The 20,443-nt window shown below is 40.2% G+C and overlaps 1 protein-coding gene and 1 long non-coding RNA gene across 2 annotated transcripts in view; one reads left to right on the forward strand and one right to left on the reverse strand.

Moving 5' to 3' along the window:
- Positions 1 to 20,443, forward strand: part of pigg (phosphatidylinositol glycan anchor biosynthesis class G) — a 48,472-nt gene that overhangs the window by 19,910 nt on the left and 8,119 nt on the right. The window contains exons 9-11 of the mRNA XM_029165259.3: positions 3,476 to 3,879; positions 6,466 to 6,657; positions 16,407 to 16,716. Coding sequence (XP_029021092.1) covers positions 3,476 to 3,879; positions 6,466 to 6,657; positions 16,407 to 16,716 — 906 coding nt within the window. The remainder of the gene's footprint in view (positions 1 to 3,475; positions 3,880 to 6,465; positions 6,658 to 16,406; positions 16,717 to 20,443) is intronic.
- LOC121202537 (uncharacterized) lies at positions 3,762 to 6,625 on the reverse strand. Its single transcript, XR_005898228.2, has 3 exons — positions 6,524 to 6,625; positions 4,045 to 4,159; positions 3,762 to 3,888 (listed from the first exon to the last, which is right to left on the reverse strand). It is a non-coding gene; the product is annotated as an uncharacterized LOC121202537 (long non-coding RNA).

The raw sequence follows: 20,443 nt of genomic DNA on the forward strand, positions 1-20,443 counted from the left end.
GGGGGTGTCACCAGTCCATCACGGCACAGTTTTATCGTATAGGGACTGGGTGATTTAGAATCTCAATTAACCTGTGGGAGGCCGGAACCGGATACCTCAGGAACCCATGAACAAGTTAAATTTAAACACATCAGGAAAGATGACAGCATTCAGTGGACTTAAAATGACTGAGAATGACCCGCTGCATAAATAGTTATTAATACCTGTAGGTATCTTAGCTTTGCATTTGTTACAGCTGCAGTATATTGAATTTTACATAAACAATTACAGGGAATGTCACAAATACTGTACTACTCCTGTACAGTATCTCCCTAACAATCAATCTGAAGCAGTGTGACCACTTAGATTGGAGGAAGCGTTTGTTCTGTTTTTTCTTTGTTTAAATTGGCCTAAAAGATGAGTGCTCTTTGCCGCTGGAAAGGTTATTTCTCCTTTTCCCTTCAGGGGAGTTTGCGAAAGTGCTGATGTGGCAAGAAATTCAGTCTGACCATGTGGTTAGGTGAAGCTATAGTAAACTACCTCTAATATAAGGAGCCAGTGTATCGCACAGTGTCCAGGCTATCCAGGCTTCTATGAAGTGATTTCTTTCTTTGATTTCCAATGTCACCAAACCTTTTTATACAATACTTCACTTGGCAGTTGTTTTATTTACCAGTCTCAGAAAGCAAAATAAAAAATAAGTTACTGTCAGAGAAGAATTAAATAATGATGAATAGCTTGTTGGATTAATCAATAGTATTTTTTTAGTTTAAGTGTCATTCAGAAATAATGCAATAAACAAACTGAATCACCCTAGTTTTTTCTTTTACCCCTAATTGCCCCCCAACAATATGTTTGTATCTAACGTCATTTTAGAATCTAGCAACATATAACAAATTCCTGAACTAGTCTTAGATGGACTTGGTTACCAATAACAAAATACAAGTTTCAAAACAGAGAAATCAAAGAAGTGATGAGAGAGTGTGTTAAACTAAGCCAGGTACAGTTTTGTTAGATTCATGATTCATTTGAATCGTTTGAAACTGAGTGCAAAGCTGTACCTGCGTTGACTTGACAAATAAAAGCATTATGGGCAGCATTTAAAACTGTTGTTAGAAGTTCCCTGATTAGTTTCTCTGCCAGACTGATTGAGGTTGAGAAACTAGAAGATTAAACATGCTTACTAAGTTGCCACTTGATCAGAATTGTGATTAAAATGTCAGACGGATGAATTTTAATAACCTTAAAGTGAATATACCTCATTTAAAGAAGTCATTTTTGTGACACAGGTGACAAATAGATAGAAAGGTTGATTAAAAAGAAAAAAAATGTTACAAAAAAATGAAATACCAAGATTAAAAATATTAATTAACAAATGGGTTCATTAAGTCTCTCATGAGTAATGTAAGAAAACTACTTAAGTCTGCGAACAATGAGTTTGAAAATATTAAGAACTATCTTAATAATATATATCAGACTATATATCCACTATCTTAATATATATATCAGAAGGACACAAATGTATGATAGAAAGATAGGTTCGCTTTGCAAATAGACTTTAATTAAATACATATACAATATTAGGGCCACCCTAATATTACCATACCTCAATTAATGTTTCCCAAGATGTCCCAACTCTCATTTATACAGTTTTTTATTTAAGATGATAGCATGAAAGGAGAAATGGCACCAAAGATGCTCTGGTAAAAAACTCACACTTGCCTTTTTGTGTGCGCTGATCGATAACACTTTTGACACAGCGGGGGAACAATATCTTTAATCCATCCTGAGCACGTTGGGCCTAAATTCACATTCTAATTGATTGCTGCTCTACTGTTCTGTATTTATCAGGCCTGAGGCTGTTTAGAAGATAATTCTCTTTTTTACTATACTGTTTCTCTTCAGATGATCAGGAGACTAAATTTCTATCGCCATTTTTTTCTGTCTTCTGACAGTTGAAGGGATATTTTTCACATATGCAGGTGTGAGAAATAAAGTAATGGAGCCAGCAACCAACAAACTTACTGTGGGTTAGGAAAAAGAATCAAGTCCAAGAAATTCACCTAACAGTTTTCTTCTTGATTCCTGTCTATCAAACTAAGAATATACCAGACAAATCTGATCTAGGTCAGCATTTTTCAAATGCGGGGGTAAATCCACAAATTGTGGCATATCAGCATTGTTATGATATACATAGTATTTCATTGCTCCCTAACATGATTTAGATGTTTTTCCAGTAGGCACTTTTATTTCATCAGTTTTAAAGCAGTGCAGTCACAGATGCTTTTATTTTCAAATGTCCCAGCACTGATAGAAAACTAGAAAACTAGACAAAGGGGTCAGTGGGAATGTTTGTGTTGCAGCACACGATGTGAAACAAAGAAGTTGTAAATAATGTATACTGTCACTTTCAGTAATACAATAACTAATTATAAAGATGTTTGTATAAAGAAATACAAGTTTTTGCTTAAACATCGATTTTTCATAAAAACATTTACCAGAGCTGAATAATATCAAAAATCGCAGACAATGATGGTCTGCAGAAAATCTAAGTATGGAAGAAGTCCTCCGTGGCCTGCAGGTACCGTGTGCACTGACTGAACCTCCTTTTATCATCAAGGTGAACACAGGCTAAGAAGCCTGTATTTGATGGTTGTGGGCTAAGCTAAAATATTACCGCTGAACTATGAGGTTGGCTGAACTTTAGTTGAACTTGCCTCGCATGGCAGTAAGCTGTGACTTCTGAACAAAATAATTTAACTAAGTGATTGGACAAACACCAATTCTTAAATAAAATGCGATGGAAGCATTCGTACAGTAAGTGATTGACTACAATTTATGTATGACAGCTCAAGGTCACTGCCTGCAGATATCTTTCTGTATCTAAAGCTGATGTATATTTTCTAAGTTCTTATCTTCTCATTTCTTTTTCTAATGCAGAAAGAGATAGTGTGAGAGAAATATTACAAAATAATTTACTAAATGTAATTTTCTCTTGTTGAAGCCATTTCAAATGATAGAGTACAACAAAGGTGATAAAGCCGATACAAGTAGTAGCAACATTTCACAGGCATTGCTAGAGTTGTACTTTTGTTTTATAGTGAAATAAACTGAATCACCCAAGCACAATGAAAGACAGTAGCTTATGTATATAAACAAGGCAGAGGTAAAAATATAATCGGGCTCTTTCAAGTCCAAGAAATGTTCCTACTATATGTTAAATGGGTTTGTTGACCCAGAAAAGTTTCTACAAAGACTGTAAAGATTGGAACTTTTCACATTTTACAATGCAGACTACAACAATGATAATTACCCAGTTTCTGCCTGAGTCATACCCAGCGTTTCCATAGACTTGTCTTTCCACAAAATTGCACTAAAATGTGTGCATTGATTTATGAGATGCCCATTTAACAAACATAAATATTCTTGCATATAAACACCATTGGTCCTTTTTTACTGCTTGTTCTAAAGTGTTGGTTTGCTTTCTCTTTTATAGTCTCCAATAAGCAGCAGTGGCAGTGAGTGGTCACTTTCGGAGCTTGATGTATTGCTGCTGGCTGGCACAGTCGGGCACACTCTGAGCTTGGCAGCCAGCAGCTTTGTCGAAGAGGAGCACCAAACCTGGTACTTTCTCCTCAGTACCCTCTGCCTCGCCATCTTCCAAGATGTCTGCCGGAAGTACTTCAGAGAACAGAGTGCCTCTGGGGATGAAAAAGAGCATATCCTTCCTTCCAAAGACTGTCATCACTCTACAAACCCTAAGGCAGGAAATAACCCAGAGAAGTGGCTTTCGCTGGCCACACCCCCCTTCATACTGTTGTGCTGCCGGCTGCTGCGATCCCTTAATCAGACCGGTGTGCAGTGGGCTCATCTTCCAGATGTTGGACACTGGCTTAACAGGTGAGCTTCCTCAAATTACAAACACACTGTTACATAAAGCAACTAAACACTAATTCAGTAAAGGGTTTCGCTAACATTAATATCCATTAACCAATTGGTTAAATGACTTAAGAAAATATTTCTTACTACTACTGTAGTCGTGGTAATGTTTGCATTAGTGCCCACCTCCTTGCCCCTAAACCAATCACGTGTCACGGCCTGTTCCTGGCACAGGCATGTGGAGCACATCTCCATCCCTGAGCGTACAGTCAGAATGGTATAGAGAGGACAAAGCACATGGCTACGAGAGAGAGAAAATAGAGTTAATGATATTCAGTGTTAATGCATGAACAAAAGAAACAGTGGGAGAGAGGAGTGACCTGATCCCTGTCTGACTGTGAGTGTTATCAAAGAGAGCGTGTTTTAAGCTCCTAAACCTGAAGCATTAGTTGGTGCCACAAAGGAGGATAATTCATTACACCTGTGGCTGCGGCATTTCTGATCTAACTGGAGAATTTTAGCCAGGTATAGGGACCTTTTTATTTACTATTATTATTATTATTGTTGTTGTTGTTGTTGTTGGGATCCAGGTTTTGATAGTACAGTACTCCACAGGTGGAGAAAGGCAGGTCTTGAGATCAATACTAAGGTTCCTCACAAGTACCAGAGGCCAGTACAATCCAAAATAGAGAAAATCCAAAGGTACTGTACATATAGTGCATCTCTGAGGTGTTTTGACCTAAATACAACTACTGTTGTGTCTCAAAGTTGTTATGTCTTTGAAACACAAGTTGAAGTCGATTTGTGTTCTAATAGTTGGGTATTACCTTTGCAACTGGTGCCCACCTATGAGAACCTGAGCAGTAATTTATACTATAATTATTGACTATATTATTATTAATTGACTATAATATAATTTCAATGCATGTTATGCGTAACTCATCAAGTCTGACAATCCTTTAGAGCTCCACCAGCGTGGGGTCCAGTAGGTAGCAAAGCAAAGCGAGAGTTTTAGCAGCAGTTACCTGGTTGATTCAGAATTACTTTGGCAGCATTATGATTCCTAAGATGTTCTGTGGGGAGAAGATGCAACGCTGTTTGAATAACAATAAGATTTCACACTTTGCCTCTTTATTTAGTTTCTATGAAGTCTATGAAGAGTTCCCTGCAAACACCAGAAAGAATATATTATCAGTTTATTTTATTTAGTCTTTGCGTTCAGATGTTGATCTAAACAAAGAATTTGAACTTAAATTGTTAAATATGTGCCTTAACTGTCCATACTTCCAAACAAGATTTACTGTTGAATTAATCTATACTACTGCTAAGGCCCCATGAGCAATTTACCATTGGCTCTGAAAAACAAACTGCGTAGTGGACTATAATGAACACGGGCTGCTGGCGGACCGATGGACTATTAGTCTTGTGTTACAGAACTGCGTATTTTTCTTCTTCTGTGCGTATTTGAGAACATATAGGTGACAGGGCATTACAGGAAGTCATTTGCAGCACAGCAACAGTGGCAAGCGGAAGGGGAGAAAGCACATTTGCAGTGAAGTTTTTGGTCCATGTCCCTCAGTGTGGAAGTGACTTTCACATTCACCTTTCACTTGGGGATGAAGCCATTATTAAAGGCAGGTACCGACAGTTCAATCTCAATTTTCCTGTTCTGCTTACACATGCGGTACATGTAAGAGATCAGTGCAACAAGTAATTTCTTTTTTCTGAACAGCTACTACAGGAAACACAGGAAGTCTACTGAATGTTGTTGTGACTGGTTTAGTGTAATGTACAGAACAGCACGGGGAAGTTCAACCTGATAATAATTTGGCCATTGCAGACAAAAAAGAAAATGTAACGCTTTTTTCCCCTGAAACATCTTTTAAATGTCTTGTTTCTGGCTGAGAAGCTGACAGGCCCCTCCACTTACACGTTTTCATTCAAGAAGGCCAAATCGTTGTGATTGATTAGACTGTAGATAAGTCTTGATTTCTCAGTGAAACAGTTTCAGAGCCGTTAATATTCTGTCAACAGCACAGGGCAGTGGGATTATGGAGCGTTCTTTAACATGCATCACATTGTAGAATAGAGATGTGGATCTGACCTTCTCCTGCCCAGCGTTGCCCTTTCTCCCTACCTGCGCGGCCTGTTGCCTGAATAATGAGATCTGGGTGGCGTTGCCCCTCATCTTGTCTCAAAGTAGCAAACGTCCACAGGTGCCTGAGCTGCCTAATAGCTAAATACACAGCTTCTATTTAAATTTGGTTTTACCTCCAGTCTGTGCTCAGTGCGGTGTAACGTCAGACTAAAGTGAATGAAAACTGAAGGGCTGTGTCGTTTTAAAGTTTAATCTACCGCTGAAGGAAATGACTGACAGTGTTTCCTCTCATTAAAATGATTTGCGTTGCTCAAGCATCATGTTTGGCTTTTTAAAAAAATAAATTATAAACAATATTCATAGTTATGTTGATCTACTGGGTAAACTACTGAAACGTAGCTAAGACATTTGACAAACATAAATGAATTTCAGGCTGTTATTTCAAAGAGGCTTTCATATCTGAGTGCTGTGCATTCCTGTGACCCCGTGTCTGTCTGTTTCTGTCCTAGCTCTGAACACAAGACGGTGCTGTCCCTATTGGCGGCGTTCTGTTTGGTTCTCATCTACCTGCTGGTTCAAAGACGGTGCTCGTGGGTCTCAAAGGTTGCCCTCGCCCTTGGACTTTTGGGTGTCTACAGCTACCGGGCAGCTGTTGGCAATGTCTTGTTTCCTTGGCAACACTCTGGCCGAACCATGTCCAAGTAAGTATTCCTCTGAACGGTTGGCAAATGGCTGTCTCCCTTTAGTAGGATTGATTTAAAGTGCGGGAGGGTTGTTTTTTTCCGCTGATTTAGTTGGGACACACACACTCCCATCCCTCTTATCTGCACTGTCAAAGTTGCTGTGATTATTTAATGCTTTACATAAATCTCCTTGACCCAGCGTAGAAGTCTGACCATGCTTGAAACTAAATTAATAACATTGAAGTGATCTATGACTGCTGATTTAAATTGGCAGCCAGTAGGACCTGCGGTAGTATTAACGGATGTTTTCTCCTCCAACACAATTAGAGCAGAGATTGAGGAGGTAATACAGCGCCGTGTAGAATAGGGGAGGAATAGTTGTGTAAATTTGCTTTTCATTAGATGTGAAAATAATTGTTTTAGCTTTCATGAAATACAAAACGGTACATTGCTCTGTAGGCTGTGGAATTTTAGGGTATGTAGAAATCTTTGTGCACATCTGGATCTCCATGACCTTGGTGAGCCTGTATTGCCACCAGAAATTTGACACTTTTAAATGGAAGTTAAGCATAGCCTCACAACAGCACAGTGTGCAGTAGTCTAGTGTGTGTGTTAAATGATCAGATAATCAAATTAAAAGTGTTTTGAATCAACTGGAGACATTTTACCTGAAACATGAGGTGCGTATCTGAAATACCCGTCTTCATTTTCATCTCCTATCTTACCTTCTTCTCATTAAAATGGTTTTTGTTCCTGTTATCATTAAAATATGAATTGGAGAGGATTTAGATTTTTTTGATAGTTAAGGTGCAGTAGTTGCTGGGATTTTAGATTAAACCTGCATGTAGGTTAAAACCTTACAGTAAAGCCTAGGAGTGCAAATCTTCCTTTTGAGCCTCTTCAGCTCTGAACAAATAATAATGTCATCCTTTCATCAGCTGTGATCCAGCGTCTGGTACAGTACATGCTATCGTAACCTGTGGACCTATTAACTCAAGTGTGCCTTCAAACTTACTTCAGGCAGTGTAGTACTGTAGCTGCTGGTAAAAAAAAACAGGAAATCAACAATCCTCCAGCTCTGTTGTGGTAATTTGCGTTTCGCAGGCGCTTGCCACAGAGTTACTGTATGTGGTGCTAACCCCCGACAGAAGATAATGAGTGTGCATGGCTGCACACAGCTCCCCTGTCTACTTTTGCTGACCTCCCTTCATCAGCCACCAGTATCTGGCCTTCCCTAACCTTCTCTGCTCTCCTTGGCAGTCTCTCCTACCTGTTCACCTAATTAAAAGCTCAACCTCTCGCCCTTTTTTCATATGATGACACCTGAAGAAAGCCATTCACGGTCCCCAACTCCCTTTGACACCGTGTGTGATTGACATGGGCGGCTGTTGAACCAATCCCTCTGCTTTTTCTTCAGACCTCTATCAATGTGATTGTTATGGTGCTCCGCCTCAAGGATTTATTTTAGATTTAGCCCACACAGAGGAATCTGGGCTAAAGCTCTTTATGTAGCCGAGACAAACTTTAATCTTCGACCTTAAGAAAGCAACATGCAGTCAGTTTTAGATGCCGGATGCTTTTGCTGGGTCTGAAAAGAAATGTTGGTGCAATTACATCGAGCTTTAAAAAAGATTCCCCAGATTTTATTTGGTTTAATGTTGGAGAAATGCTGAGCTAAATTTCAAACTCTTTCACTTACAGTATCAAACTAAAAAAAAAAAAGCTCTAAACAAGTTGTATTTCCACATTTTTCAAGGACTGACTTTGGATAATGACCCTTTTTTAATGTCTGGTCTTCCCGGATTGCTCTTTCTCTGCATCTTATCAGCCTGAAGCCCCCAGCTCCTTCCTCACCGTCTCTTTGTGCCAACTGCCTAATTGCACTGTTGCATCTTTCAAAATGGCTAATGGTGTTGAGAACAGCAAACACTGCTCACTTTAAATGGTTCAAAGAGTTGCTTGGATTGATGTCACTGAGGAAACAGTTTGTCTCTCTCTCTCTCTCTCTCTCTCTCTCTCTCTCTCTCTCTCTCTCTCTCTCTCGTTCTCACACACACATCCATCCTGGTAGCATCAGAAATAAACCTAAAAATAGACCTGGAGCCAGCTGACAGAGTGGGCAAGCATGTTATTATTATTTACTGCATATTGACAAATCTGACTATGACTAAAAACATGGAAAACACAGAAATGGAGGTACCGTAAAAGATGAAGCAAGTGTAATTTCTAAACAACAACTCCAATAGAAAGTAGCTCAACATCAAAGCAGCCGGCTCAGGGCCAAATCTGTCTGAGCCGGTATGCATCATAGCTGACATTCGTCTTCCATCTCTCCACTTATGCACTTTTCTACCAAACATGAAGCCACAACAAACATTTACAATGCGTGTGTTGTGTGTGTGTGACTGTGTGTGTGCTGGTGCGTTGGACCCGTACAAAACATTTTATCCTGCGCTGCTTTATCTAGAAAGGGGCTGTTATACAGGTCCCAGTTTCAAAAATATTCATGCATACCGATCCCATTTTAAAAAATGGAAATGTATTCAAACTCGTCTCAAAACACCTGTGAACCCCTGCCACACTCTTTCACACACACGTGCATGCTCACACTCACACACACACACACACACACACACACACACACACACACACACACTGAATTCACTTTTGAGTTTTATTACCCAAGAGGTAAACCAGTTTAGTTAGATTCAAAGGGGATTCTGTGTTGGTGCAGTACATCAACGGTAACATTTAACAAAGCATCTTCCTCCTCTGACTTTGGTGCGTTCTTCCTCAAACTGATTCTACTCTATGCTGCTTAATCTTCCTAAATAATCCTACTGTTGGATCTTTAATCTAACATAAGGCTGAAACAACAGCTTTTGCTGCCAGCTGAGCAGGTATCGATCTTGTGCTTTGTTGTGTAATTAGTTGTTTTGCCTCTGACTATTGTCTTTAAGTGATTATTGTGTCATTATTGTAATTATGATGTACTCTGCCTCGTCCCTCAAATAGACTGGGGCTCAGACAGGCCCTCATCATTCTCTTCCATCTGATCAATGCTTTGCTCTGGCTGTGAATTACTTGTTTTGGCTGATTTACTCCAAGTGCTAGCCTGGTGCAGGTGATTGATGAAGGGGATATACCAAACATGTTGCGGGGGATTGGACATAGCCTTACCTTTTCTTATTCACTTGCTGTAACACCGGTTCTTGTTTCCAAGGTAACGTGAAATCCAAGCAGCTCCTATGTACCACAGCTTGACAAGCTACTATTTTCTGCTGACTGTTTCTACTATTAACGTTACAAAAGTCAGCACATGGGATCTGATTGATAGGGCTGGTTTTGCTTCCTTAACAAGCTGTGGGGGATTGTCTGAGCCTTTAATGCCGTGGAAGTTTACACATTTTTCTACACAATTTTAGGTAAACAAGCAACTATTAAAGATTTAAAAATTCTTGGCTTTTATTTTTAAAGCGATTGATGCTGAAAAACTGAACTGCTTTGCTGCATTGAGTGTGTCCTTAGTTTGATTTGATTTGACTGACAGGCATAAAAAAATCCCTAAACGGTCTCTTTAAATTTGATCCTCACTAAATTGTATTAGCAATGTGAATAGAAAAACCATATTGTGGTCATGATATGCATGTTACATTTGGTCATAGCCCCATAGGATAATGTCCAAATGCAAAAACCATTCATACTGTACTTTCTAATGTAGCAGTACACTGTATGTTGTGCTGAGGGAAGTATACTGTAGAAACATACATTTTGTATACATCACACAAGTATTTTTTATCCTTAATAATTTGTTTATGTTCTTGAAAGAAATTCAAAAGCAATGGAAATAACGCGAAAACAAATCAGCCATCAAGCGTCAAACCTCTGTTGCTCTTTCGCTAACTTGCTAATGTGGATTCATTGCTGGCCAGGTAGAGCTGCTAGGGGTGAGTTTGGATGGGAGCTAATGTCACAACAGTCTGCCAAATGTAAGACGAGTGACTAATTAGGCTAAACAGTACAAACAACTTCAGTTTTGCCATTAGCCTAAGTAGCGAGCTGTCTCTAAAACGTTCTGGCAGCAGATGGGAAACTACAGGGACAGCAGCTGAAAGCACTGATTTTCTGTTTACCTGTTGAACAGCTGATTTTTCAAAAGACTCTTATCCCTGTGCTCACCATGTTCTCTGGGCTGTTAATAATTTAGAACCAGTATGATGTAATGTTATATTAGTATCTGTGACATATCAGTGTTATTGATAATGTAAAACACAATAAGCGATTTTTATTTCACATACAACTGGTGACATAACATTATTCCAGTTTAAACCAGTAACAGCAGCGCATACTGTATAATCTCCAAAACAGAACTATCTTATATTAAATTACTTCATCAATTATGGTAGGAAGCTATTTGATTTGAAATTAGTTCCCATGACTATATACAGTATAATATTGATAGTTTCTAAAATTTAATATAAGATAATTAGATTATTCTGAAATTGGGCAGTTGATTTTTATTATATGTAAATAATCATGTAAAGTTTAATTATTAAATTCTAGTCCAGAGCTTTTTGCTTTGCTCTATGACCAGCCATGTAATCTGGAGATGATGCTCCTTTTAGAGTTTACAATTCCACAAGTAGTCTTCAAAGGAAATGTTGCTAGAAATACCAAAATGCACTTTTAGCATTGTTCTGTAAGATAAATGTGCTCTGCACAGCTAAACACTATTATCATGACAACTTTGGCCTCGTCGTACTTATTATTCTGGAGTAGGACTGCACTCGCTGTGATCTCTGCCTTTGCTCGGTGGTCTTAACTAGTGTCTGCCAAAGGACAAATAGAGGACTTTTAGAGCCCCTCAAAACCAGATCATAATTTTACATCTGACAGAGGGCTGATTACTGGCTGCGGTGTAATTAGACCAAAAACTACCTCTTCTAAGACTGTCACCAGAAATACCTGATACCTTTTAATTTTCTTGAAGTTGATGAGCTGCATTTTAAGCAGATAAGGGGTTTGTCTCTGCCAAGTGGCTACAAATGGGAGGAATCGGGAGTCGAACCTCCAACCGCCAGCCCCTACATACGTACCTACATGTATAGTGCTTCATAGATGCTGCTTCAGTTGGATGTTTGCTTGCTCTCTGACGGAAAACCACTCTACTGTTTACGTGTACAACAACCCACCACGCCTCAGGGGAGCAGAAAACAAGAGGGCAGGGACATGTTGCAGTTAAATTCGGTGCCTTGCCGCTGTTGACAAGCAGTCCGGGTTAAATAAGGGCTGGATATTTTGAGGAATCTGATGGGGGGCAACGGCATCTCATTTAGATGTTTGATTGTGGAGGAAGTGCTGCGCGACATACTATAATCAGGAGATTCTAAAAATACCCGCAGCCTCTGCGATTGGGGAAATGACATAAACAAATAGCTTTTTATTGCTCAGACACGGAGAAAAGCTCGCGCTCGCTGCCTTGAAAATGTCAAAGCAAACAAGATGCCTTTCAGCGTTTAGTTCGCCTCTGTGTATGAGAGAATGTTTATTGTTTCAGGCTGATGTGGATTAGTCCCGCTGTCGTTCAGATTTAAATATACTGTACAGGTTTGGGATGAGAAGTATGTAAATCGACCATCTTCCTCCGTGGCGTTGGCTCCGTGGTAACAGCCACGTTACAGTAGGTGTGTGGCACAATCCTGTTTGGACGGAAAGATTAGACAAAGATTAGTGTGTAACTCTCTCATCTCTTCCACCGTGTGCACTAGTTAACAAGTTAACCTGGCAGCTCAAACCCGCCACCATCCCCACATGAGATCAGATCCAGGCCGGGATTTTTCTCCTGCATGAAATAATGATGAATACAATCCCTGCCATAGTGTTAGGGGACTTGTGAATAAAGAATAGCGCTGTATGGCGCACATTACTCTGCTCCTTTTCCTCTCTTAGAACAAGTTTCCATAAAACACCCTGATTAATAATACATGTTCCATACTCGCTCAACTCCTCCAGGGTCAGCTATTATCCTGTAGTACTTGTGCAGCTTTGTCTCTATCCAGCTGCTAAAGTGACGCCTTTTTTTTACGGTGTGATCACATTCCACAGAAAAGAAAGCAGCTTCTCGTTCTCCTAGGGTTTTCTCAATGTGTGCATTGTTTGAAGGTTTCTGTATTACGAGGCATTCATTCAAACAGGTTTTGGGAATGATTCTGTCACTGATCAGTTTCTTAGACAGACATTGGAAACAACAACATTGTGTTCTTAATGCCTGGGTTAATTTCCACTTGTTTGTCGAGAACACAATTAAAAGCCTCCATGTCCTCAGGCTGTAACCTGCTCGAATATCCACCGCCTCTCTAAACGTCATTAGCTCCTAATGCTCATTATTTCCCCTCTATCTATTATGCAGAACAATTCCACGACTTATCTTTTGATCTCTCTACACACTGCAGCTGTGTGTTTGTTTGCGTTTCTCTAATTAGGGCTAATTTCTTATTTTTGAGCAAATATTATCAAAGGGCAATGTTCTAAAATGTCCTGTAGGTTTAGGGAAATGTTTAAGTTCTTCTGCACCAGCCACTGCTGAATGTCTGAAATGGAAATTAGACGACATGTAATTGCCTTCATAATCGAAAGCACTTTTCCTTTAAAGCTTCAATTTGGGACTTTTTGAGCATATAAATTATTGATGGTGGGTAAAATGATTTTTGTGGTGTAAGCCTTTCGAAGGAGAATGGGCTTAACCTTGTAGAGGCTTCAGACTTTAGACCCAGACTTAGTGTCATTCACCACAGGGCATACATTATAGGTCTTACCTACATTTGAAGTTGTGCTAAATGTTGCCGACAGCGATTTCTGTACCATACGTTCTTCTAACCATTAAACAGAAGACATCCTGTTGTCTAAAGTGTTAAGGTCCACAAGGAACAACGTCAACAAGACTGATCTCTGCTTGTGATGGTCTAATATCTTTCGCTCACATTCTAAATGCATTTACCTTCTCTGAATGAAGGCAAACATTTAGCCCATCAGAGAGTTATACACAACAGTGAAATGCTTTCTAACCACAAAGGCAGTTTAATTTTGACTTAAAGCTCCTGCCCACTCGTCGTCCGCCCACGTTGATGTTTTCACCCAAGCTGACATATACAGCCCAGACTTCCATCTCCCTCACTCCTCTATTGGCCTTGCTCACCTTGTCGGAGGTACAGTCGACCGCTTATCCTGTAATCAGTCATATTGCTCATTATCGGTCATATTGTTCAAAGCACCGAGTTTGTGACATCTTGTTATTCATAACACACAAAACTTTGGCTTTCAGCAGTGGTTTGTTTACAGAGAGTGATTGTGTGTACAGAGCATTTGATTTTGTCAAACATAAAAGCGGTGACTCAGCTCGGTCATCGTTCTGAGACTCTATTTGAGATGCAGGTGGATGGTGATACTTTTTACAGTAGTGATGTTATGCTTTGTTTTGTGGAGAGTAGACTTGGACAATATTACAGACCTCTCACTCCATTAAGCTGCTATTCTGTAAGTGGAGCACAGTTACATACATTATGTACAGTAACTCAGGAGAGCAACTTCAGCGTTTTATGGAGGTGCAGCAGCTGGCAGCAGACTTTGAGAAGTGGGAGCTTTGTGACCATGGGAAGAATATAGCCACACACTTTTGACATTTTAAATTTGGTGAGAGCAGCATCCCAGAAATTAAACTTGTGAAAGTTTTTACATTCCAGAGCTGCGGTTATGAATCCTTGCTTGACCTTCAGGAGTCGCGTCTAACTCTTCTTACATATGCCTAATATTACCTAATATTATCTGCTATTTACAACCAGCGATGAGTCACTCCTAAAGACGAATTGTAATAAAATGTCACATGACCCTAAAGTGTTTCAAACAGTGTTTCTCAAATTATGCAGACTGTGCGACGGGTGTGAGGAAGTCTGCTTTCCTCAGGCGATTTGTTCTGTCTCCCAGTCTCACACCTTTAATTATTAATGTTCCACTGACACATTGCATACTCAATGAAAGATTGGTTATGAGTTACAGGAGTATAAGGTATGTGCAACAGGAGACGGATATGAAATTAATTAAAGCTGTGAACTTTGAAAACCTATTAGAACAAATGGTTTGAAATGGTGTGTTAGACTGGAGGTCATGGACTGTCTTTCATATCAGTACTGCGTTTCAGCAGATATGTATGCATTAAGTAAGGAGTGGCTTTCATAGCAGATTGCCACTTGTAACTGGAGGTTTTATTTCAGACGGCTGACTTAGCAGTGCTCAGGCCTTGCCTCATTGAATTCCCTGAAATCGCCACAGTAAAATGTAAAGAGTGAGTAAGGGACTTTGAGTTCTACCAAAGAGATCAGGCTACAAATTTCTCCCACATCATCTGAAAATCTATATCTCTCCCGAGGCTGCTCCTTTTGTTCATTCATTTTGAGCCAGTTGATGTGTCAAGCCTTGAAAATCGCCTCCATAAAATCATTCCTCTAGATTTCCCACCCACTTGGATTTTAATATCTGTTTTTCGTACCTTTTGATATAATCAAATCTGCTCTCCTTCCACTGGCACTTTCCTATTTTAAACTGTTCTCTTCCTTGAAGAGGTCAATCCTCAACACATGTTTTGACTTCATGAGACCAATTCTGATACACTGGTGAAGCTGGATAAAGTGACTTTTGGTGTTATTTATATACCTTAGCATTTAACTTTTTTCACATTAAGCATCTTGTTACTAACTGGACAATTGGACGTTAGTTCTAATATGACATACGTCTATCATATTTCTCTTATTATTTAGGATACTCCATTTATCAAAAAGTGTATTTTTTTCACAAAAATGGCAGTTTCCCACACATTGACTTTAGAAGCTTTTAGAAGCTTTATACAGGAAGAAACCTCCAGCAGAACCAGGCTCAGTGTGGGCAGTCATCTGCCTCAACCGGTTATGGTGAGGGGATTAGAGAAGAGAAAAAAAGAACACGGACGACAGCAACAACATGCAGCAACAGAACACAGGCAGGCTGGTTGGACAACTACTGAACACTGGAGACACACAGCTCTGAGTCTGAAGGTTTGTTGGCAGGCTCAGATTAATTTCTTCAGGTTGATTTATAAATAAATGTATTTGTAAAGTTCATGAAGTCATTGCTGATGAGAGGGATGCTACAGTAGGCTCAGCACAACTATGACCCTTAGTGAGCCCGGCTACAGCGCTGAAAACTCCTTTTTATTTTCCTCAATTAATAAGAACGTAAGTATTATGTGGCTCTACAGTAGCAGCCACGAAGTGCTTTATATATAGTGTTAAACTGTCTTTCCATGCTACAGAATGCAGGATAGATGTCATTGGTTAAAACGCCACTGCCTTTCTAGTTTTCAGGTCCACTGCTTTAGGCTGTAGATCTGACTTATACAACGGCACTAACCTCCTTTGATTCATTGCCTTCTTCGCCAGTTGAGCAACAGTGTCTAACATTGTCCTCAGCTGTTGTTGTCACTTTAGAATAGGAAGCATCGTTCTTGTTTTATTTGTTATACAGTACAGCCTAAATTAAATAATTCCCCTCATGTTCCATAACCTTTCTGTGGATATTCATTTGATAAATGCTGCATATGGACGTGGGCAGCGAGTGCACCACAATCCACAACTCAGTGTCACTTACTACAATTACTAAAATATTGATTGAGAAGTTCTGTGAGAAAAATCAATGCTGCGAATGCTGGAATGACACAGTGTGTAATCTTTCTCATTTAGGGGAACAGTGGAGGCACGCTTTGTTTACGTCTTCGTGTTGGGCATCCTCTTCACGGGCTCCAAGGACCTGCTGCGCTCCCAGATCATCACAGCAGATGCCAAACTGAAGAGCAGGGGATTGTGGGAGATATACAGCGGCTTGGTTCTGTTGGTTGCGTTGTTGTTTCGCCCTCACAACCTGCCGATACTATGCTGCTGCTTGTTGATCCAGACTCTCATGGTTCAGTTTATTTGGGAGAAACTACAGTATGATGCAGCCCAGACTACCATCATGCACTACTGGTTCGGTCAGGCCTTCTTTTTCTTTCAGGTAAGCAACAAAGCTGATATCATTGTTAACTATCAAAGCACTTAGGAATATATTAAACTTGGTAGGAAAGACTGAAATTCAATACATTTGTTCTTTAACTCATATATACTGTATCTAAAGAAAAACTATGGGCATACTGTATTTAAAAAAGTTATGTTGGGAGAAACCATAACATGCTATCACCCTAATCAAGCAGATACAGTAAGACCGTTCTGCTCATGAAACTCATCACATTACTTTAATTGTACCACATCCATCCATCATCTGAACTGCTTCTCCCCAAGTCTTGGATTTATTTGGTGAGAGGCAGGTTGCCCCCTGGACAGGTCGTCAGCCCATCACTGGGCCTAATAGTGGTACAAACCATCATGCTTACCCAGTAGTTTCATTCCAGCTATTACACAAATTGCTAAGCTCCAGAAGCCAACCCCAAAAGATCGCAGGTGTGAGACTGTGGCTTGGAGCCAGAATCACCACCGTCCATATTTACAAAAGGGAGTCCTGTGAATCGGAGCCGTTGTTCTCTGATTAAAGGAGACGTCCAATTTAACATATTGACACTGAGTGTAGCAACAAGTAAGAATGCTATCAACGCTGATAACATGTGAACTGTAGAGGCGATGGGTTATAAATTGCACTGCCTTCATCAGCACTGGCATAAAGGCCAACCAGACCGGGTCTTTTATGTGGTTGTGCCGGGAGCTACCGTATGAATGTTCCCTAAATGCAGATATGGCACTTGGCATTTGACTTCACCTCCAGTCAGGACAGATATGTTTGCTTATCAGCGCTGTATTGTTGTCAACACTGAACTTCCACATCGCTAAGAATTTAATAACCCTCATCACCCTTGGGTCATTAATACGGTGATGGGTTCGGGAATACGCCGCCACTAGACAATTTTCAGTCCAGGCGCCCAGGCATGTAATTACAGACTTTGGAGTAGTCACGTTCTCAGTAAAGCTGTAAGCATAATGGATCTGTAAAGCAGCTACGTGTGATTTAAATTCACTGCTCCGAACCAAAACCCTGGCTCATTCTGAACAATTAAACTTGTGCTGAATTAAAGCTTAATCAGCGCGTACAGTTACAGCTGATCAGGGAGCTCTACGTTGCAAATTGATTAGAGTCGCTAGTTATTACTGTGGCATTTAGCAGAAAATAGTCATGTGATAAAAGTGTGCAGTATGAACCCAAGGGTTGCGCTCTGCTGGAGCCTGTACCAGCTGTCAGTTGGTCAAGAGGCCGGGTCCACCCTGGACAAGTCGCCAGGCCAGCGCAGGACCACACATGGAGGCAGACACAACTCCCTGAGCAGAATTTGCTTGTGTAATTCAGAAGGCATAGCTCCATTAATAATGAAAGGTTTCCCTGGATCAGAGGCAGGTGAGCAATCATAATACTAGTCCAGTCAGGTCCCTCCTCCTGCCTCCAGCAGCCTTCTATCCCATCAGCAAGGGACATGGTAGTGGTTCCGCCGTTCACTCAGTTGTCCTGGAGGTGAACCGATGATCAAGTCATATTATCATATTAACTCAACTTAAAGTTGGCCTATGAGACTTGCATCTGATTGTCATTTACTGTATCATGAATTGATAGAAATTAATTTATAGTCAGATACATTTGCCAGATGTTAGTTTTAGGTAATATTGAACAAAGAAATGTATTTTTGATTTTGGCTATTTAGCTGTTTTCCTTTTTGAATATTCTGATTTTAGAGCACACTGGGTCATAAAAAAGAAGCGGGCTCATATAGTTTCAAGCACCGCTGTCTTCGCCTTGACAGTTGTTTTGTTTCAGAGGCTTCACCATAAACAATTGGCAGTAGATTGTTGTTGTTTTCAGAATGCCCTTGTTCTTTTGGCAGCCAAACACACAAAAGCTCGAGAGGATTATGGGAAATATTCCAGATAACCTCAGCTGCAGAGGCATTGCTAGTGTCACAAAGAAAGCTCAGTTGTGTCACACAGCGAATTAACTGTCTCACAGGAAGATGTCGGCGAGCGGCTTGGCCGCGCGCGTTCCACTGTCCGATCACTCGGAGTGATGGACATGTGGAACGTTCTTTCTCTGAAACAGATGGTCAGTGATGCAGCAAGAAAATGTTCATTCTACAGAAATGAGACCGTTTTTTCAAATATTGCCACATCAGCTGTGGCGATTGTGATTTGAAGTAGCAGCTTAGCAGCCGTCTGTAGAAAATGGATCATCACAGGCATGTTGTAAAGCCTGGAACTGAAAGTCACATTCAATTCATCAAATATGACTTGCAAAAAACTCAAGTCACTGCACGAGGTGGTTTTCACCCACCCAGTCCCACTCTGAGTGTTGTGACGTCTGTCAATCATGGCCACGGTGAAGAACTGACCCGTGTTTATTTCCTCTGTGACTTTCTCCAAAATTGAGATGAGTATGAATCCATCCACTGTTCTGTAGCTTGGAGCCCTATGAGGCCAGTTCAGCTCCTTGACAACTGTCATGACAGTCAATTTTGTCTGAAATTCATACATAAACATTGTTGGGATATTTGTCCATGGTGCAGAATGCTGGTTGAAAGATCACAGCGTGTTTCCTGCACAGGAGAATGCCTGCGTACAGCCTCCAACCTGCTCACTGATACTCCCTATCTGCTTAAACGGGAGCCAGCTGTTAATTTTCCCTTCCTCTGTGATCAGAGATGTGCGCACAGAAGGGAAATGAACCATTACTTGATGCGTTGCTGCTTATAGATCTGTGTTGCTTTCAGATTTAACAAAAAAAGCCACTCTTGGTCTTCACCTTCTGCCTATTTCAGCGTATTGTGTGATTTTCCTTCCAGTGTGTGTTTGCTCGCATAGGGTGGAACATTCATTAAACACTCCAAGAATCACAATGAATTTTGAATGGTTTTATGACTTGTTACGTGCACGGGGAAATTGAATAGTTACTGTGGAAAAAACACCAACAGAATCAAATACGGCTAATGAGGCATTTGAAGCTTTGTAGGAGAAGATGTGAGCTGAATCTCCGTGGTCCTGTTCAGTGCCTCAGGTTGATTGATTTTTCCGCAGGCTGCATGTCAGACACATGAACAGGATACAGGTGATTTGTCTGAGGGTGTTGTATAATGAAAGTTAAGATGCTCTTAAACAGTAAATTACCGTATGTTAAGGAGTTTTAACGGCAATGTTTTTTTTTTTATTACATTTGTTCATTTTAACATCGAATTCTTGCTTTTATATTATGACTATAAACTCTGATTGCACTGCACTGCTAAAATATTCTAAAGCTTGAGATAAAATAAGAAATAAGTTTTGGCTTTTTGCTCTTTGGCTCTTGTGAATAATGAAAAAAAAAGTTGAAAACAAGGTTAGAAAAGTTTAATACTTTAAGTTAACTGCCGGCGTCTTCGACTTGTTCCAGAGATGCTGGCACCGGGCTGCGAAATTAAATAAGTCCTGAAATATGCTGTGTTTTAAAGAACAAAATGCACGTATACATGCGCACACATACACCATAACCTGAGTGGCTTAACGAGTGTGTGTGTGTGTGTGTGTGTGTGTGTGTGTGTGTGTGTGTGTGTGTGTGTGTGTGTGTGTGTGTGTGTGTGTGTGTGTGTGTGTGTGTGTGTGTGTGTGTGTGTGTGTGGTCACTAACTAGAAAACACAAACAACTGGGCCGCTGGGAAGTCGCCAAAAGCTCGGTGTAATGATGATAAAGCAAGCTCTGAAATGCTTACAGAGCTTCT

Source organism: Betta splendens, chromosome 10 (genome assembly GCF_900634795.4).
Source record: "Betta splendens chromosome 10, fBetSpl5.4, whole genome shotgun sequence".
NCBI classification, from domain to species: domain Eukaryota; kingdom Metazoa; phylum Chordata; class Actinopteri; order Anabantiformes; family Osphronemidae; genus Betta; species Betta splendens.